The following is a 20765-nucleotide window of genomic DNA, read 5'->3' on the forward strand; positions in this document are numbered from 1 at the left end:
ACAGGATCCACTGATTGAAAATCTCTACTTACAAATCTGTTGAAGAAACAATTAAGACCACCTCAAATGATGACACAGGTTTTTAGACTGGAGAACAATTCTGAATGCGGAAAGAATGTTTAGCACAAAGGGCAGATATCCTTCATTTGATCCTTATTAAGAGGAAAGAATTAGTCAAAGTTCTAAAGATGCAAAGGTATCTTGGTAGGAATGATCACCAGTTGACTAGTTGAGAGCCTAAGACAAAGAAAGGGTAGTTACTGAAATGGAGAAAATGAACTACAAGTACATTTAAATAGGCTAAGAGCATTTCTTGGAAGCACCCAGTGGGGATGAAAAAAAGCCCAAGGAGTAAAGGTTCACGAAAGATACTGCTGGGAAGGACTACAGGATACAAAAGGTAAAACATTTCTAATCCTTACATTTATATACCATTTGATTAGATGAATTCAAATTCTCCTCCCCAAATACACAAACTATATTTGGGACATGAAGACAGTTCAAACCCCAAAAAGAAATTTGAAGAAAATTATCCGGATATAAAAATGCAAAAGGGAAGGGAAGTCAATGATAGAACTGATCTCATCTTAATATTTGTTATGTCAACTGTGCTGTGGGGGTGAGAGAAAAGTTTACATCTTTAAGTTTCAAAGCCAAGTGATTTCCCAGGAAACCTCAATGTGCTAGTTTCAATTTTCTAGATGAAATCTGTACTCTAATAAAGATTAACTGCCTCCAATTTTGAGGGCCAAATTCCAGTATGGTTTTAGAAGCCATTCTAATGGACAAGGAAGTTTTAAAAAAAAATGAACTCCTGATACCACTCACATCCAGTGATGACACTGCATCTCAATCACTGCTGAATCTTTAAATTGGAGCCCTGCAGAGTGATACCACACCATCTGAAAAATATTCTAGCATTCCTGGGATACAGCCCATTAGTCTATCAGATGGCACCTTAACAACAATTTTCTATGAACTAAAAATGCTAATACACCAGATCCTGCTGGTAGGTGATCAACTGGGCCCTTTTGGAAATATATAAACTCTTTAGGCCATTAGAATTATCTCTATTAAACAGAAACTTAGAAGCCTGAAAGACCAAATATATTGTAAGGATTATTTACTTATGGACTCTTGCCCAGTATGAACCCCATCTAGTAGTAATGAACAAATTTCCAATTGACTAATTAAAAATTTGGACAACAAAAGGCAACCACATATCATTCTGCATTCACCATTATCATCCCATTTAGTATAATACACACTACTGAAGTCTCTAAAACAGTCACCAAATATAAACAAAAATATTCTTCTGAACATTATTCACATTCAAAGAATAAATTAGCATATTTTAAAATATACTGCAGTCATTCATTAAGATCCATCCTTATTGGCTGGAATATAAAAGTGCTATCAAAATAATCAATGCCTTCAGTCTCACTCTCACTCAGGAAGGGCGGCTTTTAACCATCTCCAAGACATAACTTCTTGTTTTGGTGGTGGTCTTCCTCCAGTAACTTGGTTTTCAATATTCCATCTAAAGCACAGAAGATTCACATGATGCACACAGTACTTTAAATCAGCAGGGATCGATTCAAAGACATTATCAGGATTCAAAGAAATGCATTTTTTTCTTACAATCCTACCATTTGAGGCACTGCAAAAACTCACTCTCGGATTAATGTTAGGAGGAAACTTATCTGTCTACATGCCAAACACTCCTTTTGGCCTTAGGTTTATCTTCTCTGAGTTGGATCAGTCAAGCAAATATTGGTTGTAACACCAACTCCACTTAAACATCTATTGCTTATTACGTTATCTTGCTTTTAAGCTTTTGTATCCTTAGGTAGGTCTGGGGTTTGGGCAGGGGTGGGGAAGAATCAGGCTTAGCTGATGTACATTTGTAGGTATTTCACACGTATTAAAAGCGTATTACAAAATGGTGGGGACTGAATGAGGCAAACAAGTTTTAGGAAAGTCATTTTTCAGTAGAAAAATCTACTTTGGGGCCAATGCTGCAAGAGGCAAACCTAACAGGTCAACCCTTCACATTAGTGGGGATTGTGTGGTGCAAATTAACCACGTGAGCACTAGTTACTACTGTCCCACCGCTGTGCCCTAAAGGCCCTGGCTAAAATGATTGACAGGTGGCATGACTTTTCTGTTCTTTCGCTTGGTCCCAACTAACCAGAACAAAAAATTCACCAGAAAAAAATGGGCAAGGGACTCTACGAAAAAATGAATTTCCTGAATTTTACATTCTGTGTTCCCCACTTGGCGATTTACAAGCAATTATAAATACTTACTCTCTCTGCTTTCAGGATCAGCTTGCTTAGGAATATGAGCTTCTGAAGGATTCCACTGCCACTGTAAAAGGGACAGATGTTTCATTTAACCCAGAAAATCAGAGAAAAGTTCAATATGGCTTACTGGCCATAACATTCAAACAGTGAAATAGCTGCAAATACAACTTTCAATGTTTTGCTCCAAAAAAAGCACACTTTCAGGAACTAATTCAACATTTCCCCTGAGAACTGGATAAGATACTCACTGATCTAGGACAGACCAGATGCAGTACTGCCTGAGGCTTCTGGGCAATGGGCCAAGTGACCTTTCGATATCCCTTTCCATCCTAAATTCTCTTACAATATCACAGGAAAGTTATCCCACCATACTTCTTCCGGGCGGGGGAAAAATGGAGTAGGTTTTTCTCCAACTTAAACTGCAATGGTCTGATTTTCATTCATTCATTCAATCGTATTTATAGAGCACTTACTGTGTGCAGAGCACTGTACTAAGTGCTTCGGAAGTACAAGTCGGCAACATATAGAGAGGTCCCTATCCAACAACGGGCTCACATGGAACATTTTTATGGAGTTAAATCCCAGTGGAGCCATTAAAAATAAACTAGGAAACAGCTACACCGAACTTCTGTGCTCTAAAACACATGGCAGCGGGGCTAATTAGTGGGAAGGGGAGGGCAGGGAAATGGGGACAACTAAGTTTATGACTAGTATTTTCAACCACTCACTGTAAATTTGTTAACACCCTCAAGTTCTCCAAACCGCATGTAAGAGATGTCTGCCTTTTTTCTTCCAATGTCTACATCGCCTGCATAGATCTGCTTGATGCCAGCTCCTTTAATTAAAGGTACACACTCATCACATGGGCACTTAGTTACAAAAATCATGCTTCTCTCTTCTGGTTTTATTTCTTGGCATCTATAAGGAATGTAAAAAAAAAAAGTTCATTGTTTTAGGAGGATGATCAGAATGGCTCCTGAAAGAATATGGGTGCCTGGGGTTTCCACAGCATGAACTTTGGTTCACTTCTGCGCCCACTGTACCACGGGATCTCGAGGGGGGAATTGTCAATGGGTCTGAAATCCAGAGACCCCACATCAGGTGAGACTACTAGGAGGAAGGGGGAGGGGGTATTCATTCAATCATATTTATTGTGCAGAGCACTGTACTAAGCGCTTGGAAAGTACAATTCAGCAACAAGTATAGACAATCCCTGCCCCTAATGGGCTCACAGTCTAGAAGAGGGGAGACAGGCATCAAAACAAACAGGCATCAATAGCATCAGTATAAATAAACAGAAGAGCTTAGTGCAGTGCTCTGCACACAGTAAGCGCTCAATAAATACGATTAAATGAATATATACAGATCATTAATATAAATAAATAGAATTATAAATATGTACACATGCACACAAGAGCTGGCAGGGGGAATAGAGCAAAGGGAGTGAGTCGGGGTGATGGGGAGGGGAGGAGGAGCAGAGGAAAAGGGCGGCTTAGTCTGGGAAGGCCTCCTGGAGGAGGTGAGCCTTGAAGGGGGAAAGTGTGATTGTTTGGCAGATTTAAGGAGGGAGGACATTCCAGGCCAGAGGTCGATGGCGGGACAGATGAGAACGAGGCACAGTGACAAGGACAGGAATCACTCTATTTCTCATGTTTCCAGGAACTGTTCTCGACCCCCTGCACAGCACTTTCTCCCACCTCTCCCACCCACTTCACCCCCTGGCACCAGCCAGGGACCAGAGGGAAGCACCAGAAGAGAGTCAGTCGCTAGGCTCCCATGGCCCTCATTCCTGTTTCTTTTTCGCACCTGCATCACCCGGCGGAAATTGTTATTATTATGCTATTTTTGCTAAGCAGTGTGGCTATAAGACAATCAGGACACTTTTTTAAATTTATTTGGTAAGTGCAAACTATGTGACAAGCATTGTTCTAAGCCCTGGGGGCGATACATACTTAGGCTGGACACGATCCCTATCCCACAGGGGGCTCATAATCTTAATCTCAATTTTAAAGCTGAGGGAACTGATGCATAGAGAAGTTAAGTGACTTGCCCAAGGTCACACAGCAGACAAGTGGCAGAGCCAGGATTTCCTCTGACTCTCAGGCCAGTGCTCTTTCCACTATGCCACGCTGTTTCTCATTCATGCTTACTGTTGTTTCAGCCCCCAGAAGGCAGCAGGGAAGCTCTGGAACCTGAGGAGCTGCGCTGCCCATCTAAGCCTCTCTCCATTCCACTGTCTCCTTCATTCCCAAAGCCCCTGCTGCCCAAAGAGGTGACAGAGGAGAGGAGGGCTGTCAAGGGCTAGCTGGATACTAGAATAACAAATTTTAAAAAAGCTTAAGACATTTGCAAATATAAAAGTGCTAAGCAAGCACCATGCCAAGATAAAAAGTATGTGATTAGTGCCCAACTGGAGCATCATGGAGGACTTTACATGTTGGAACAGTACCACCTGAGGGCCTAAAGGTAAACTTTAAAGGATTCTGGCTAGGGAATTAAAAGAAAAGACCACCTGACAAGTTGGGAGGTTGTCATTCACATGGATTGTGTTCAGCATTCAGACAAGAGCAAGAGCACTGCACCTAAGGGAGCAGCCTTTGGTCGAGAAATACATCAAAGTGCAGGCAACCAGAAGCTGGCTTACTCCTAGTTTGCCCAAAATGAAAATTGCTTGGCATTTCAATAAGAACGTGAAATCATGCCTTAAATTTAAGAAAACTACTTCCCACCCTATTTTTAAGAAAGATACTTATTCTCAAAAGAAGTGGCCTACCTAAATGTCAAGGCATTCTGCTCAGCATGAATAATGTATCTGAATTTTCTTATCTCGCGGTCTTTCTGTTTGTCATCCATATGTGGGAAGTCAGCATACTCAGATCCAACAGGAAAGGCATTGTATCCACAGCCTATGAAATACATAGCTCCTGTTCCATCACAATTTTTCTGCAAAAATAAGTAAGCCACCAACAGCAGATGTGTTTATTGTTTTGAGAAGTTGGGAAAAACTGGGATGTGCACCAGAACTCTAGGAACTATTACACTGTAAACTGACAACAAATAAGGAGTAGCATTCGTCAGTGTGAAATGGTTTACTGGGAAGTAGCAGCCAGAAGTTCTGGCACCAATCACAGCCCAGTGCTTGGTGCCCTCTGGATTATTGGGATTCCCTGGTCTACTCCCTAAATCCTGAGGCAGCCCACAGGTTTCCTAGGAATGCTAAAACAAGCAGGGAATACCACCTGGGGGGGGTGGGCCTGAGGTGACGATGAGTTCAGTGAACCCAGATCCCAAGTGGGTGGACTCTGGTTGGGCTTTTGAGTCTTCAGGGTTCCCATCTTCTCCAAAAGAGTCTCTGTTTGGTTCTGATTTTCCCTTAGTGGTTTAAATTGTCCTGGGACTACAGGATGTTTCAAGAACATATCTGGCATCAGGGCCCCTGGATCCCAGTGGTTGTCCCTAGCTGGTCATACCCTGGGCAGCTACAGGCAAAGGGATTTATCAATCTATCATTGATAAATATTAAGTGCTCACTGTATGCAGAGCACTGTACTAAGCGCTTGGAAGAGTACAACAGAGTTGCAGCATGGTCTAGTTGCTACAGCACAGGCCTGGGGGTTGGAAGGTCCTGGGTTCTAACCCTGGCTCGGTCACTTGTCTGCTGTGCGACCTTGGGCAAGTCGCTTCACTTCTCTGGGCCTCAGTTACCTCATTTGTAAAATGGGGATTAGGACATGGACTGTGTCCAACCTGATTAGAGAAGCAGTGTGGCTCAGTGGAAAGAGCATGGGCTTGGGAGTAAAAGGTCATGGGTTCGAATCTCAGCTCCACCACTAGTCAGCTGTGTAAGTTTGGGCAAGTCACTTAACTTCTCTGTGCCTCAGTTGCCTCATCTGTAAAATGGGGATGAAGACTGTAAGCCCCATGTGGGACAACCTGATCATCTTGTATCCCCCCACCGCTTAGAACAGTGTTTTGCACATAGTAAGCGCTTAATAAATGCCATTATTATTATTATTGGGCTTGTATCTATCCTATCGCTCAGAACAGTGCCTTGCACATAGTAAGCACTCAACAAGTACCATAAAAAAACACACTCCCTGCCACAAGGAGCTTAGAGTCTAAAGGGGAAGACAGACATTGATATAAATAATTTACAGATATGTTCATAATGATTCATAATATTTCAATATTCCAGGCGCCTTGGCAAGAGTACACTTGCCGCCCCCTGCTGGTCGCCTGAAAAAATACTACTAAACTGACTAAACTACTAAACTACTAGTTCTGAATTATTTGTCGCTGCTTTCGAATGGATGATGGTAGGACACTTCTGCGCTGCCGCAGGGTGATCACAAGCCGGGAAGGCGGTAAAAGTAGTTTACGGATCCGGGGGAACGTGGGGCCACGTGATGCAGCTAGCAAAAACTGATGATCCAAACAACTACGTACGACCTCATCATCATCAATGGTATTTGAACGATTACTATGTGCAGATCACTGTACTAAGAGCTGGGGAGAGCACAGTACAACAGAGTTGGCAGAGAAGTTCCCTGCCCACAATAAGCTTACAGTAGTCTAATGCCCGTTCACACGGCTGGATCATTATTCCCAGCACAGTCCTATAGACTGAATACCTGCCATCCTTTACTGATTTACCACTATTTTAAAACAGAGGGGCTGGGAAGAAGTGCAATGCTCAAACTACATCTCCTGCTCCTCAAAAACCTCCACTAGCTCCCCACTTCCCTCACCACAGAGAGTCCTCATGATTGGCTTCGAGGTTCTCCCCCATCTCTTTCCATCTTCCATATCAGCTCTCTTTATCCACTATGCCAGTTTGCTCACGTGTTCCTCCCAAGCATTTAACAAAGTGTGTTGCGCCCAGTGGGTTCTCAGTAAATGCTGTACTACTTAGTCCTAATCATCAACTTAAAATCCATACATCCAAATATATGAAAAAGAATGTGAATACTTACAGATTTCCCTTCTGCCCAAATCACTGCTCCAACTCCTGTTTTATGATCCTCTGAAACACATAAGATGTGTTGACTTGGTATGTTTCTTCATCAGGGTAGAGCATGGTGAAATCATATTTTCTAATTGCAAAAAACTGTGCCTCAGTGAAACCAGACTGGGGCTGTTCTATAACAAGCGATTATTGTCCTCACCACTGACAAGGGCAATAAGATCAGCTGGAAGCACTGGAATGCAGATTAAGACTGAGTATCTCCTTCGCCATAAGCTTGTTTAGCTGTTTGTAAGCCTGACTGAAGGATGGAGGGTAGACCAAATGAGCTTCAACTCAATATAAAACTTTCTGTGAAATTACTCCTCACATTCTAGTGGTTCACAGGGTCCTTAACTGACTACAGAGAGAAAAAGGTAACTAAGTCTTACCTAACACAGTGCTTACAGCAATGTTGGACATATAGTAAGCACTTAAATATAAAAAAAAGGAATACTATCAATCAATTGTATTTATTGAGCGCTTACTGTGTGCAGAGCACTGTACTAAGCACTTGGGAAGTACAAATTGGCAACATATAGACAGTCCCTACCCAACAGTGGGCTCACAGTCTAAAAATGAGTTACTATCCAATGAGTTACATGGAATCACAATACCATTTACCTTCATTAGCTTTTACAGTTTTAAGGGCTGCAAAATATTAACAAAATCCAAATTTTAATTTTTGACACCATCACAACACTGTCACTGTCAAGCCAACCAGAATTTACAAAGAGCAACTCACCAGTCCGATATGCCAATAACCTGGCCTGAACCATACAGTGCCTCGCAATTTCTTGGGACAAGCTTTCATTGTGTAGTGCTTGAAGCTGTTGGGCATCACTACAGTAAAATCCAAAGTGTTTAAAGTTGGGCACACTGGAAGCCACTGTGGCCAATAGAAGGATGAAGTCTTTCATATTTTGTCTTAGGCTGCTAAAGTATGGATTTTCGCATAGGTTCTCCAAGCCGATAGTCATGAGTATTTGCTTATGCATCTCTTCATTTGAAATCAGAAATAATATTTCATATTCCTTTATTCTTTCTTGTTTACATTCAGAATAGAAGTCACTATTCAAGTCAGGCTGTGCTTTTGCAATTTTTTGAACGAAATCACACTTGTAGGACGTTTCCTCTGCAAAAGACACCATATTATACACCAGGGGTTGAAGTAACACACAGACATGGGCCCGGCTGTTTGATTTCAATCTTTCCACAGCTTTGGCATCTAGCTTTGCATCTTCAGTACTGGTAGGATTTGAAACCTCTGGATGCAGGCTTATTTCTGGATCAGCGGGCCAGTAAGAAATTCTGTTCACTCCAGCTGGAACACAAGAGTGGGTAATTATCCATCTTAAAGATGCTGAAATCGAGATGCTCTAAGGTGTTTCCAATACTGGGGCAATTTGCATTATGTCACTCTGAGATCCGAAAGAGACGAGTGGTAATATATACCGATCTCTACTTCTCTGCCGCATTATCTTGACTACAAAGCAACTATGGGGGTTTGCACCCGTCCTCTTCACCCAATTTCCAGGGGTACCTCCTGGCTCTAAATGACCTCTCTAAGACATTTCCAAGTGTTCTCAGATTACACATTTCTCTTGTAGGCACAATAAACTTACAAGTTTAACAGCATCTTCCTGCTTCTCTGAAGACATGGGCAGCCCTTTTTTCTATCTTTTTTTCTCACTGCTCTGAAAACAGAGAAACAGCAGGGATGCGGACTATGTCAATAATAAAAAGAGAAGCTCAGAAGCACTGGCTACCTGTCCTTCTTGGGTCACCTCTGCCAAATGTGTGCTCCTACAGCCAAAGTGTTCTATACTGTGGCTAGGTCATACGGACACCCAAAACTGCACTAGAAAGCTTCCTTTGCCTTCAGAGCTGCTGACTTTTTTTAAAAAAACTTTCCCTCTCCCTAAATTTCATTTGGCCACGTTGGGAGGGCTTTTTAAGAAATCTTCCTCTTCAACTGCATATGAAAAACCCAATTCTCTCGTAATGCTATGCCTTACTGAAAATAATGCAAATTTTACAAAAGGGAAGTGATGAAGTCAACAGCAACTGGTCCGATCCAGGAAGGATGATCTGTCTAGTTCTCGAGGTGCTGCCGTACGCTCAGTAACAACTTGCTGTCCACAGCTTTGACGTTCCTGTGTCTCACAGTGACCTCTTTTAGCTGTCTGTTCTCTGGTTGCCACATGAATGGGCTGCGAACAGTGCGGTAGCAATCGTAATGTAAAAACAGCGTTAGGTTCCTGCCGCCAACTAAATCCTGGTTTCCTTGTCCCTGCCAGACTACAGCTTTCCTTCATGGGGCTATCAACAGGTGGAAGCAGGGATTGAGGAAGGCCACAGAAACCTCGCTTAGTCGTCGCTTGCCGTTTAGCAATTCCCGGCAAGGTACTTTGCCATTACCCTGACAAATAGCAAGGTATGACTGCATTTATATCTCTATTTCTCTCCAAAGCATTCAGGTTGCTAGTCACAACAGACTGCTTGGATTTAACTAGTCCAACTTCACTGATCCAGAGTATTTCCTTCTGGGGTTCTAGGTTGCAATTTTTAACTTACCGTTTACAATCATTTTCAAGCATGCTGAACAGGGTTTTCTGGAAAAATAAAGATCACAATTTTTCAGCCTCGATCCGTGTTTAATAACAGCAATTTGGCCAGCATGTAAATCTTCACTAGAACAATGTAGACCAACGATTTTCATGTTTTTCACCACCACAAGACCAGTTTTTTTCACCTAGATCAAAATACAAAGATGAGTTCTTTGGATGTGGTATACATATAACAATCGTGCTTTACAGGTTGTCTACAAAAATTACAACTTGCACTTAGTTCTTTAACTTATGATAAAAATGGCACAAGCACACATTGATTTTATTGCAAATAGACCAAAGGAGGTTAGTGTACACTTTCTTGTAATAACTTCCCAAATATTTACACACCTACCATTTAATTTAAAAAATGAGTGGCTATTGTTAACTTTTCTGGTTAGGTGTCATTTATTTAATCAATAGCTGAAAGCCCCATATCATGTGGTTTGAAGAGATTAAAACATTAAGTGATATTTCAAAAAGCTCCTAACCTTCCACCCTTTTAAAGGCAAAATGGAGCTAAACTACTTAAATATCTCACCATCTACTCGGAGAGAGGTTCAGTGACCCCCCCTCCTTGATAACTTGATCATTAAGAGGGTTTAAGTCCAGGATACTTCACAAAACCTGGGTGTGCTGCCTCCGTTTACAAAGACGTACTTCATTTAAAAAATACATATTTTGATGATGTTGCCACACAAATGTGCATCGTTGCTGCTTCTCAAATGATGCATAGTACTGTGTTTAGCTCAAGTAACAACAGAAATAAACATAACCACTGTATGTAAAGCCAAGTTTCATGACATCTTGCCAAAGAGAAAGGAGGGCTAAGAGCTCTAGGCCAGCCTGGAGTTTGCTTTACTTTCTTTTTAACACTCCCGATAATGTCTAAATGCTGTTCTGCCCCCAAAGGCATGCAATAATTAACTGCAGTGGATGGATCTCTTTCCAAACATCTGAAAAAGGGAGGATGGGTGGGAGGTGGTTGGGGGAGGAGGGCTTCCTGTCTTACCCACCCAGTATTCCCTTTAGACTGTACGCTCATTGTGGGCAGGGAATGCATCTACCAACTCTGTTACAGTGTACTCACCAAGCACCTAGTGCAGTGCTCTGCACACAATAGATGACCAACTTGTGCTACCCTACAGGGACAGTCTTGGGGTAGGGGGGAGGTTTTCACTGTGAAGTCATCATCACAGCAGCACTTTCACCAGTATTAAATGTACTCTGAGGACCAAATATCTAAGGTTTCCAAACGTGATATCCACATGAAAAAATCTGGGGTGGAAAATTTGATTTGACCCCAAAACCAACTTTATAGAAACCATCCAAAGAAAACACCTTCCGAACTGTAAGCTCATTGTGGGCATGGAATGTACCCGTTTACTGTTGTATTGTACCCTTCCAAGGGCTTAGTACAGTGCTCTGCACACAGTAAGTGCTCAAATACAATTGGATGAATTGAATGAACGAACTCAGAACCTGAAATTTTCTTGATCTCTTTTACCAATTAGAGAAAATTCAAGAATCTGAAAGGTAGAACCTGTTGAAAAGTTTTAAGAGATCTACAATACATTGGTACCAAATTAGAAATGACCCTGCTTCTACATCATGATTTTTCCCACCTCGTTTATTATAAAAATCCCCCAACTACTTCATTAGAAGACTAGATGACTGTACAGCTTAGTAAGATTTCTAGCTGTGCTGAGCTAAGTGGAGATTACTCGATCCTTTCTGTATGTCAAGTCTGGAAATGAAGCACTGAGAAAAATCTGAAAAAGTGCAATTTTAGGAGTCCATAAATTCAACCTGCAGGCAGCCTTCAACTAATGAGGACTCTCAAGTGTAAGCCCTTGAGTTTATTATAACACTGCTTCATGCTCAGGACTCCATTATACTTTTAAAATTTACACAGTCTGTCAGTATTTAACCTAACCACTTCACTAAGCATCAGCCATTATATTTATGACCTGTTAATTCCCCACAAATCCTTTCTTGCCTTGCTTGAATAATGTTTTTAAAATCCTACATAATGTCATCCGTAGTAGTTATAATGGATACGATCAACTTGGAAAAAAGAACAATCCACTAACCTGTTTTGTATCAGCCAATGTTTCTGCATTGTCTTCGTTCTTTTCTGAGTGTCCAGAGCTTTCTGCTTCCTTTTTCTGAGGACGGATTTTTTTAAAAAGTCTTTGTTATAAAGATTATGTCATATATAACATTCTGTCATATATTATCCAACTCTGAGTTCACTAACTGCCCTCTCCTGGCTCTCCTCCTATCTCTGGGGCTGCTCATTCTCAATCTCTTTTGTGGGCTCCTTCTGTGCCTCACACATCCGAACTGTGGGAGTCCCTCAAGGTCATTTCTGGGTCCCCTTCTATTCCCAATACACCCTCACTCCCTTGGAGAACTCATCTGCTTCCACGGCTTCAACCACCTTGATCTCGTCTACCTCTCCGTCGACCCCTCGCCCACATCCTGCCTCAGGCCTGGAACTCTCTCCCCCTTCATATCATCATCATCAATCGTATTTATTGAGCGCTTACTATGTGCAGAGCACTGTACTAAGCGCTTGGGAAGTACAAATTGGCAACATATAGAGACAGTCCCTACCCAACAGTGGGCTCACAGTCTAAAAGGGGGAGACAGAGAACAAAACCAAACATACTAACAAAATAAAATAAATAGAATAGATATGTACAAATAAAATAAATAAATTCATATCCAACACACCACCTCTCTCCCTACCCTCAAAGCCCTACTGAAACCAGATCTCCTCCAAGAGGCCTTCCCTAACTAAGCTCTCACTCCTCTGGATGTCACCTAAACATTTGGGTCTTTCCCCTTTAAAACACTTTGATAATCACTTTGATTAACCACTGTATCATCATCATCAATCGTATTTATTGAGCGCTTACTGTGTGCAGAGCACTGTACTAAGCGCTTAGGAAGTACAAATTGGCAACACAATAAGTGCTTAGTACAGTGCTCTGCACACAGTAAACGCTTACTTCCCAAGCGCTTAGTCCAGTGCTCTGCACACAGTAAGCGCTCAATAAATACGCTGGACTGTGAGCCCACTGTTGAGTAGGGACCGTCTCTCTATGTTGCCAACTTGTACTTCCCAAGCGCTTAGTACAGTGCTCTGCACACAGTAAGCGCTCAATAAATACAACTGATTGATTGACTGATCTTCTAGACTGTGAGCTCACTGTCGGGTAGGGACCGTCTCTATATGTTGCCAACTTGTACTTCCCAAGCGCTTAGTACAGTGCTCTGCACACAGTAAGCGCTCAATAAATACAATTGATTGATTAATATAACTGAATGAATAATCACCCCCTCCCAGTCCCAGAACACTTATGCACATACCCACCTGTAATTTATTTTAATATCTGCCTCCCCCTCCAGTCTCTAAGATTCTTATGGGCAGGGATTGCCTCTACCAAGTCTGTGTGTTGTACTCTCCCAAGCGCTTAAACTCTACACACAGTGTTTAATAAACACCACTTATTGACTGATTTCAAATTCAGGCTTATGGGAGGGGGCATACTTCAAGACAACTGTTTCTGTCCCACCAAGGGAAACTGATTACCAGCACTTTCCTCTTTATCAAAGGGTGGTTTTTTTTTTCTTCACTCTTCCAACTTCTGCTCACAAGATGACATTTTGGTTCCTAACTCTAGTCCTAGCAGGAGACAAATGAGGCCCAGGGGCTGCAGAACCAGCCAGCCACCTGCCCCGACAAGCTGTCAACAGCTTTAGTTAGCCTCCAAGATCTTCCAGTCACTGAAACCTTCATCCTCATGAATGTTCCATTACCAACTGATTTCACCCTAGTGAGCACACAAAACCTCTTGAATAGTCTTCACCCTGTACCAGCCTCTCTCGAGACTGAACTCAAACCATCTTTCTAAATGCACACTTTTTAAAGTTAGAAGGATAATCATAGGGGTGGGGGTATCTTCAGGCACATTCTTGTCTGTACACACTACTCCATATCTTGATCTTTCTACTGGATTGGGACTCAATCAACCTAAATTCTGGACGAGGTCTCTGACTCAATGGCTAAGCCCTAAAGACACATGAACAGCACAGTTATCTGAGGAAAATAATTCCCATAAAACTTGACCAGAGTGAAATTTAAAGTTCTATATTTTGAAAACATTTACAACATACAGCCACACTGAGGAGTCACAAGTGTAAAATTGCCAACCGAAGGCAAAGCACTTCTTAAACCTGCTGTAAGGTTAATTTTTAAATGAAAAATGAAGTAAGGGCACTTAAGGGTTTGGGAAAATTGAAACAAATTAGCTTCGTACTACTAGGGGAAACCAATGAAGCAATGAGGAATCCACAAATTATACCTGTGACTCTTGATTCGGTCCAGGAGTCGGAAAGAGTTCCATCCAGAGGCTGAGCAAAGTGAAAAGGTTGACTTTAGAAAGTCTTGGAATTTGACCTGAAAATAGGAACACCCATTTTACTGCTGATTAAAATATATATGTATATATATGTACTGATACTATATATAAACTGATGCAACTGCTGATATATATTTTATATATATACACATATACATATATATCTCAGCAGTTGCATCCCAGCGCATAGGATAGTGCTTTGCACATAGTAAGCACTTAATAAATGCTATCATTACTTTGCTGCCTCATTATCTTATTCTGCAGTTGGGAAAAAGGAGGGGGTAGGGAATCAAGAGTACTGCGGTGACTCATAGGAACTATAATTTCAAAACTGAACTACATGGGATGATAATAATAACTGATGATATAATATGTGCTAACATAACAATATTGTGGCATGTACTTACATATACTATGTGCCGAGCAGAATTCGCTTGAAAAAAAAACAGTCTTTCTAACCCACCAGTTGGCAAGAGATTAGGTTCTCCTCCATTATTTCTAGGTTGAAGTTTAGCTGCCTGTCTTGGGCTGGGGGGGGGGGGGGGGGGTCAGCCTGGGGGAAGGCCAGGGCGGTCGCCGGGGGTCGGGGTGGAGGGGGGCGGGCTAGGGGCAGAGGAATGAAGCGGGGCAGAGGAGGCCGAAGGGTTTAGGGGAGGAAAAGGGGGACCCCCTGGGGGACAGTGTGGAGCCACGAAGCCGCAAGGCCCGGGCCGGGTGGGGGAGCCACGGGGAGGGAGGAGAAGAAGAATAAGGAGAAGAAGGAGAAGGAGAGGAGGAGGAGGCGGCGGAGGAGGAGAAGAGAAGATGAGAAGGAGGAGGACAAGAAGAAGAAAAGAAGAAGAGAAGAACAAGAGAGCGGGAGGAGGAGAAGAGGAGGAGGAGAAGAGAAGAAGGGGAGGAGGAGGAGGAGGAGAAGAAGAGAAGGAGGAGAAGAGGATGGGGGGAGGAGAAGAAGAGGAGAAGAGGATGAGAGGGGGAGGAGAAGAAGAGGAGAAGGAGAGCAGGAGGAGAGGAAGAGGAGAAGGAGAGGAGGAGGAGAAGAGGAGGAGAAGAAGAGGAGAAGAAGGGAAGGAGGAGGAGAAGAAGGGAAGGAGGAAGAGAAGAAGGGAAGGAGGAGAAGAGGGGGAGGAGGAGGAGAGGAGGAGAAGAAAAGGAGAAGAAGAGGAGGAGAGGAGGAGGAGAAGAAGGGAAGGAGGAGGAGAGGAGGAGAGGGGGAGGAGAAGAAGAGGAGAAGGAGAAGAGGAGGAGAGGAGAAGAAGAGGAGAAGAAGAGAAGAAAAGGTGGAGGACAGCAGAAGAAAAAGGAGGAGGAGAGGAGGAGAAAAAAAGGAGGAGGAGAGCAGAAGAAACGGAGGAGGAGAGAAGGAGAAGAAAAGGAGGAGGAGAAGAAAAGGAGGAGGAGAAGAAGAGGAGGAGAAGAAAAGGAGGAGGAGAAGAAGAGGAGGAGAGAGGAGAAAAAAACAGAAAAAGAGAAGGAGGAGGAGGAGAAGAAAAAGAAGAGGGTGAGGCCGGGGGTCCGTAGCGTGGAGAAGGTCCCGGGTTCCCGGGGTGCACTCACCGGTGAGGCTGCCCGTCTGGGTGCCGACTGAGCGCCAGGGCCCCGGCCCCGGCCCCGGCCCCGGCCCCGCGGCCCCGGCCCGGCCCTGCATCTGCGCCGCTTCCTTCATCCTGCGCCCGGAGGCCTCCGCCGCTGCGCACAGGGCCCGCTCACCGCCGCCATCCCGGGCCCCGCCGGCTCCCCGGGACCGGGACCGGGACCGTCCGCCCGGGACCGACCGTCCGCCCGCCCGGGACTGACCGACCGTCCGTCCGTCCGCCCGCCCGCCCGCCCCCACCTCCGCGGGCAGGGCGGCGGGCTCGGCGCGGGGGCGTGACGTCACCCGCCCGCGGGCTGAGGGCACGGGGCCTCTGCGCCTGCGCAGCCCCCGGCCCCCTCGGCGCGACCCACGCGCCCGCCACGACGACGACGAGCCACGACGAAAATTGGCTTGAGGTTACGCGGTCTAATTGGTGTTACTCTCGGCTCTTTAGGTTAAGGTGGAATAAGTGGGAAAGGTCTGAGGTCACAGACAGAAATGCCTTCCAGAATCATTGGCCGAGGGTATTCTGGCCACAGAGGCTTCCTGGACCCCGAAAGGATGAGGGGAAATTAGCCCCTCTGACCTTTCTTCACCCTGGGACACGTGAGGGGTTCACTACGGCCAAGCCCAGCTCCAAATCTGTGAGCACTGCCTCAGCATCTAGGAACAGTGGCAGCAGAACCAGATAATAATAATAATGATGATAGCGTTTATTAAGCGCTTACTGTGTGCAAAGCACTGTTCTAAACGCTGGTCAGGGGTGGACTCAGAGAATAGGGGGCTGTGGTGAATCCTCTGCCCGAGGGTGAACCCTGCAGAGATAAACCCCTTACTTGGGCCTCACAAGCAAAGAATGTGACGGTGACTACAGCCCTGAATTAAGGTTTGCCACACTAACCTCTCGGAGGGCAACTCACTGGCAGCACTTAGGGCCTTGGAAAGGAAGCCTGAAACAAACTCCTGATTCCCCTAATGGGAAAGGTGGCCTTCGTGAGCGTGGCAGGGCTGCCCGAGTGAATATATGCGTTCTCCGTGCTTTCCATTTACCATCCTTGACAGCATTTCTGGAAAAATAAACTCGGTGCCACATCCTGTGCTCTGGAAAGTCAGAGTTAAGAATGCCTATATGAAGTTAGGAAACTTGATACTCTCCTATAGTGGGTAGGACTTCTGAGGCCCTTCTATAGCGGTGTGATCGCATCTGATGGAGGTTAGTTAAGGGATGACAAGTACTAGTGTTTGGGTGTTTGCTCTGTGTAGGAAACTGTATGAGACAGTTAAACAGACATGATCCCTTCCCTCAAGGAGCAGACAATCCTAGTGGGAGAGATAGACACTAAAATTACAGGTAAGGGAAGCGCCTGAGTATAAAAGATATGTACATAGGTGCTTTGAGGAGAGTGCGTGGGGAAAGACTGACTAGATCCAAGTGAATCCATCAAACAAATGGTGTTTATTGAGACCGTACTAAGGGTTTGGGAGAGTGCTGTACAATCACTCTTCTTGAAACTGCTATTTTCTCCATTCACAGCTTGAGTCCAGATTAATGGTATCAACAACTCCAGGGGGATTTGGATCGGTCTAAAACTAGGGTAGAAGACAAGACAATTCATTGGTCAAAATGCCTAGGAGTAGGAAAACTGGACTGAGGGGACCTGAGAGCTAATGGATTGCTAGGAAATGATTTAATAGTAATAATAAATTATTATTATTATTATGGTATTTGTTAAGGGCTTACTATGTCCAAGCAATGTTCTAAGCACTGCGGTAGATACAAGGTAATCAGGTTGTCCCATATGGGGCTCACAGTCTTAATCCCCATTTTACAGATGAGGAAACTGAGGCCCAGAGAAGAGAAGAGACTTGCCTAAGGTCACCCAGCAGACAGGTGGCAGAGTCGGGATTAGAACCCACATCCTCTGACTCCCAAGCCTGCGCTCTTGGCACTATGCCATGCTGCTTCTCTCGGCTGTATTTGGCTGGAAATAGTAGCTTCCAAAAATGAGCCTAAAAGTAGGATCTCTGGACCCTACAGCAGTGGAAAGAAAAACACAATGAAAGGGAAGCTCAAACAAAGGAAGTGATATGGTTACCATATAAGGTTCTTGTTAGACCCATCTGGAATGGCATCTTGTTCTGTTTACTCTTCCATATAAATAATATTATTGCTTCAGAACGTTTAGTTCGAAACAGCAAACTGCGATACGGGGATTAGGACTTCTCCGTGAAAGATTTTCCCAGGAATTAGTCGAACAGATTTTATTTTTAACAATAAACTATCGTTTTCATAGTTGTTAAAAGTCTCAAAAAGCAGAAAGTGGTGACAAAATAGGAAACGGGGTGGGAAATGGAGGAAATACCATCAAAACAGAAATAGGTAGCCCAGTTCTCACCACCCTCAGGATGAGCTAGGAGCAACACACATTGGCATTGCCATTGTGCACTTAGGCCAAGGGAAAGACTGGCTCCCCTTCCTGTTTGAGTGGAGCAGTCCTGTTGAGGGGCTACTATACGGAGCTTGGACCCAGAATCATCTGCTGCTGGGGGTGTGCAAAAGACTTGCTGAGAATGGAGCTTTGGCTTCACCTGATTAAAGACTCTCCCTCTTTGGCCCCTTTTTTGCTGCTCTTTTACAGTGACACTTGGAAGCTGCTCTGCGGGTGAGAGGTTTTGGGGAGACGGAGTGCAGGGAGAGATTTCTCTTCCAGCTGGGAGTAAATGTAGTTGAGGGAAAGGGGAAAAGTCTGAATGTGGTAATGGATGAAGTTTTCCTTCCTAATTTCTCGAGGGTACGTTCCGAGTGCCTTCATGGAACCCGGAAAATAATTGGATTTTTTTTTGGATGGGTGATGCAGAGGTGTACTTTTGCCATCTAAAAATTGTCGGACTCCCAAGGGATGGTGGGTGGAGGAAGCAGCCACGGTCATTTAAGTGCCTCCACCTCAATTTACTTGGGCAGCGTGGACAATCCTGACTCCCAAGGTCTCTCGCTCACTGCCGAAGAGGAGAACCTGGAGCCTAGATAGTTAGTGAAAATATCAGCTGGGTGGCAATCCCAGCAGAAAAGAAGGAAGGATAAGGAGAGATGGCATAGAGGAGGAAAGAATACATTTTTTTTCCTTATGGAACATTTCTGATTTCTGCTCCCTTTCCTTCTTGTGTGTATTTCCTGAAGGCTGTGTCAGTGCCTGCGGAGACATCCCGTTTCAAAAGAGGAACTGCCTGGTGCTTTCTTAACAGTAGAACTGGGCTGCCCCAGAAAGTCATTTGGGAAACATTTGACTTAAATCAGCTAACATGCATCTACAACATTAGTTTGATATTAAAAAAACACCAACTGTTCTTGACTTGCCCCAGAATGGGAAGCCTTCATAGATACACATTTATTTAGTCATATTTGTGTATGTGCAGACAAGATAAACCCTTTAGTTGGAACAGTTTATGAAGCAAAATCCCAGACAGTGGTGCTTAGCTGAGGACGACTAAGAGACAGCGGCAGAAGCCAGACAGGCTGTTGTTTAACAATTAGAAATGGAGCGAATCTTTGGAGCAGAGGCTTCAACCAGATCATAGCCCCAAGAGGGAGAAACAAACAGAATGTCAGGCACTCAGGAGAGAATCAATCAATCAATCGTATTTATTGAGCGCTTACTGTGTGCAGAGCACTGTACTAAGCGCTTGGGAAGTACAAGTCGGCAACACATAGAGACAGTCCCTACCCAACAGCGGGCTCACAGGAGAGAAAATATGAGTGCAGCATACCTTTACCTAAACACACAAGGGATCTGGCCACCCGCTGGTTTTATCAACACTTTCACATAAATGAAATCTCCCTGAAAACAGCAACACCTTCAAGCCTTAAAAACATACATACACATACACACACACGTTCTACATTTTCTCTACAATAATAATAATGATGTTGTTTATTAAGCACCCAGTATGTGCCAAGCCCTAGGATAGATACATTACAATAAGATCAGATACAGTCTCTCTCCCACATGTGTCTGTTTATTGTTGAATTATAGTCTCCCAAGCGTATAGTACAGTGGCCCACACAGAGTAAGCACTCAATAAATAATTTAATCCCATTTACAGATAAGGAAACTGAAGCCCAGAGACGTTAAATGACTTGCCCAAGGTCACACACAAACACACAGAGCAGGCACATGACAGAGTGGGATGAGAACACATGTCCCCTGATTGCCAGGCTTAAGCTCTTTGCACTAGGCCTTACTGCTTCTCCCCTCAGTCCCGATTCTGTGTGAGTGATGACTTCCACTGACTCCTCGGTTTGCAGCCCTGGTTTTATTTCAACCGTTTCATTTCCTAACCTTGGCATTCCAATCCCATGATCATTCAAGTTTTCTTCCCCCGCAGCCTGTGCTGTGGAGCTTTGTCAAAGGCCTTTTGAACTTCTCTCCATCCACCAATTCCCCTTTTCCGCTTGCTCCCTGGTCCCTTTGCAGAACTTGCATCCCAAAACACCTTCTCTTCTGAGGCTGGAGGCAGGGGAGAAGTTCTATGGCACATTTTCCATTAAACCAAGGTCCAGGGTGGCAACTATTCTTACCCCCTGCTGATCCAGACTGCAAACAACATACACGAATTACAGGATAGTAAGTCAGTGATTTTTCCTATCAAGAGCATTGCAAGGAAGCATGCTGTTATCTCGTCACACTTGCCACAGGATTAAAAGATATCTCTAAAATGGAGGTATTTTTCCACACCAGACTACCAGCTGCAGTAAAATTCTGGTTATCAATGTAAAAAAAAAAAAATCTTGTAACAAACCTTATATCCTTAAATGAAAAAGGAGTGCTCCATGTTAGATAATCA

The 20765-nt window shown here is 43.9% G+C and overlaps 1 protein-coding gene across 1 annotated transcript; it reads right to left on the minus strand.

Moving 5' to 3' along the window:
- Window positions 1-8: 8 nt before the first annotated feature.
- On the minus strand, window positions 9-16094 carry CDADC1 (cytidine and dCMP deaminase domain containing 1). Its single transcript, XM_038761531.1, has 10 exons — window positions 15905-16094; window positions 14291-14385; window positions 12011-12085; window positions 9886-10063; window positions 8054-8632; window positions 7280-7329; window positions 5080-5249; window positions 3035-3224; window positions 2310-2370; window positions 9-1540 (listed from the first exon to the last, which is right to left on the minus strand). The coding sequence occupies exons 1-10, from the start codon at window positions 16011-16013 to the stop codon at window positions 1467-1469; spliced, it is 1581 nt and encodes a 526-aa protein (XP_038617459.1). The 5' UTR covers window positions 16014-16094; the 3' UTR covers window positions 9-1466.
- Between the last annotated feature and the right edge of the window lie 4671 nt (window positions 16095-20765).

Source organism: Tachyglossus aculeatus, chromosome 20 (genome assembly GCF_015852505.1).
Source record: "Tachyglossus aculeatus isolate mTacAcu1 chromosome 20, mTacAcu1.pri, whole genome shotgun sequence".
In the NCBI taxonomy this organism is placed as follows: domain Eukaryota; kingdom Metazoa; phylum Chordata; class Mammalia; order Monotremata; family Tachyglossidae; genus Tachyglossus; species Tachyglossus aculeatus.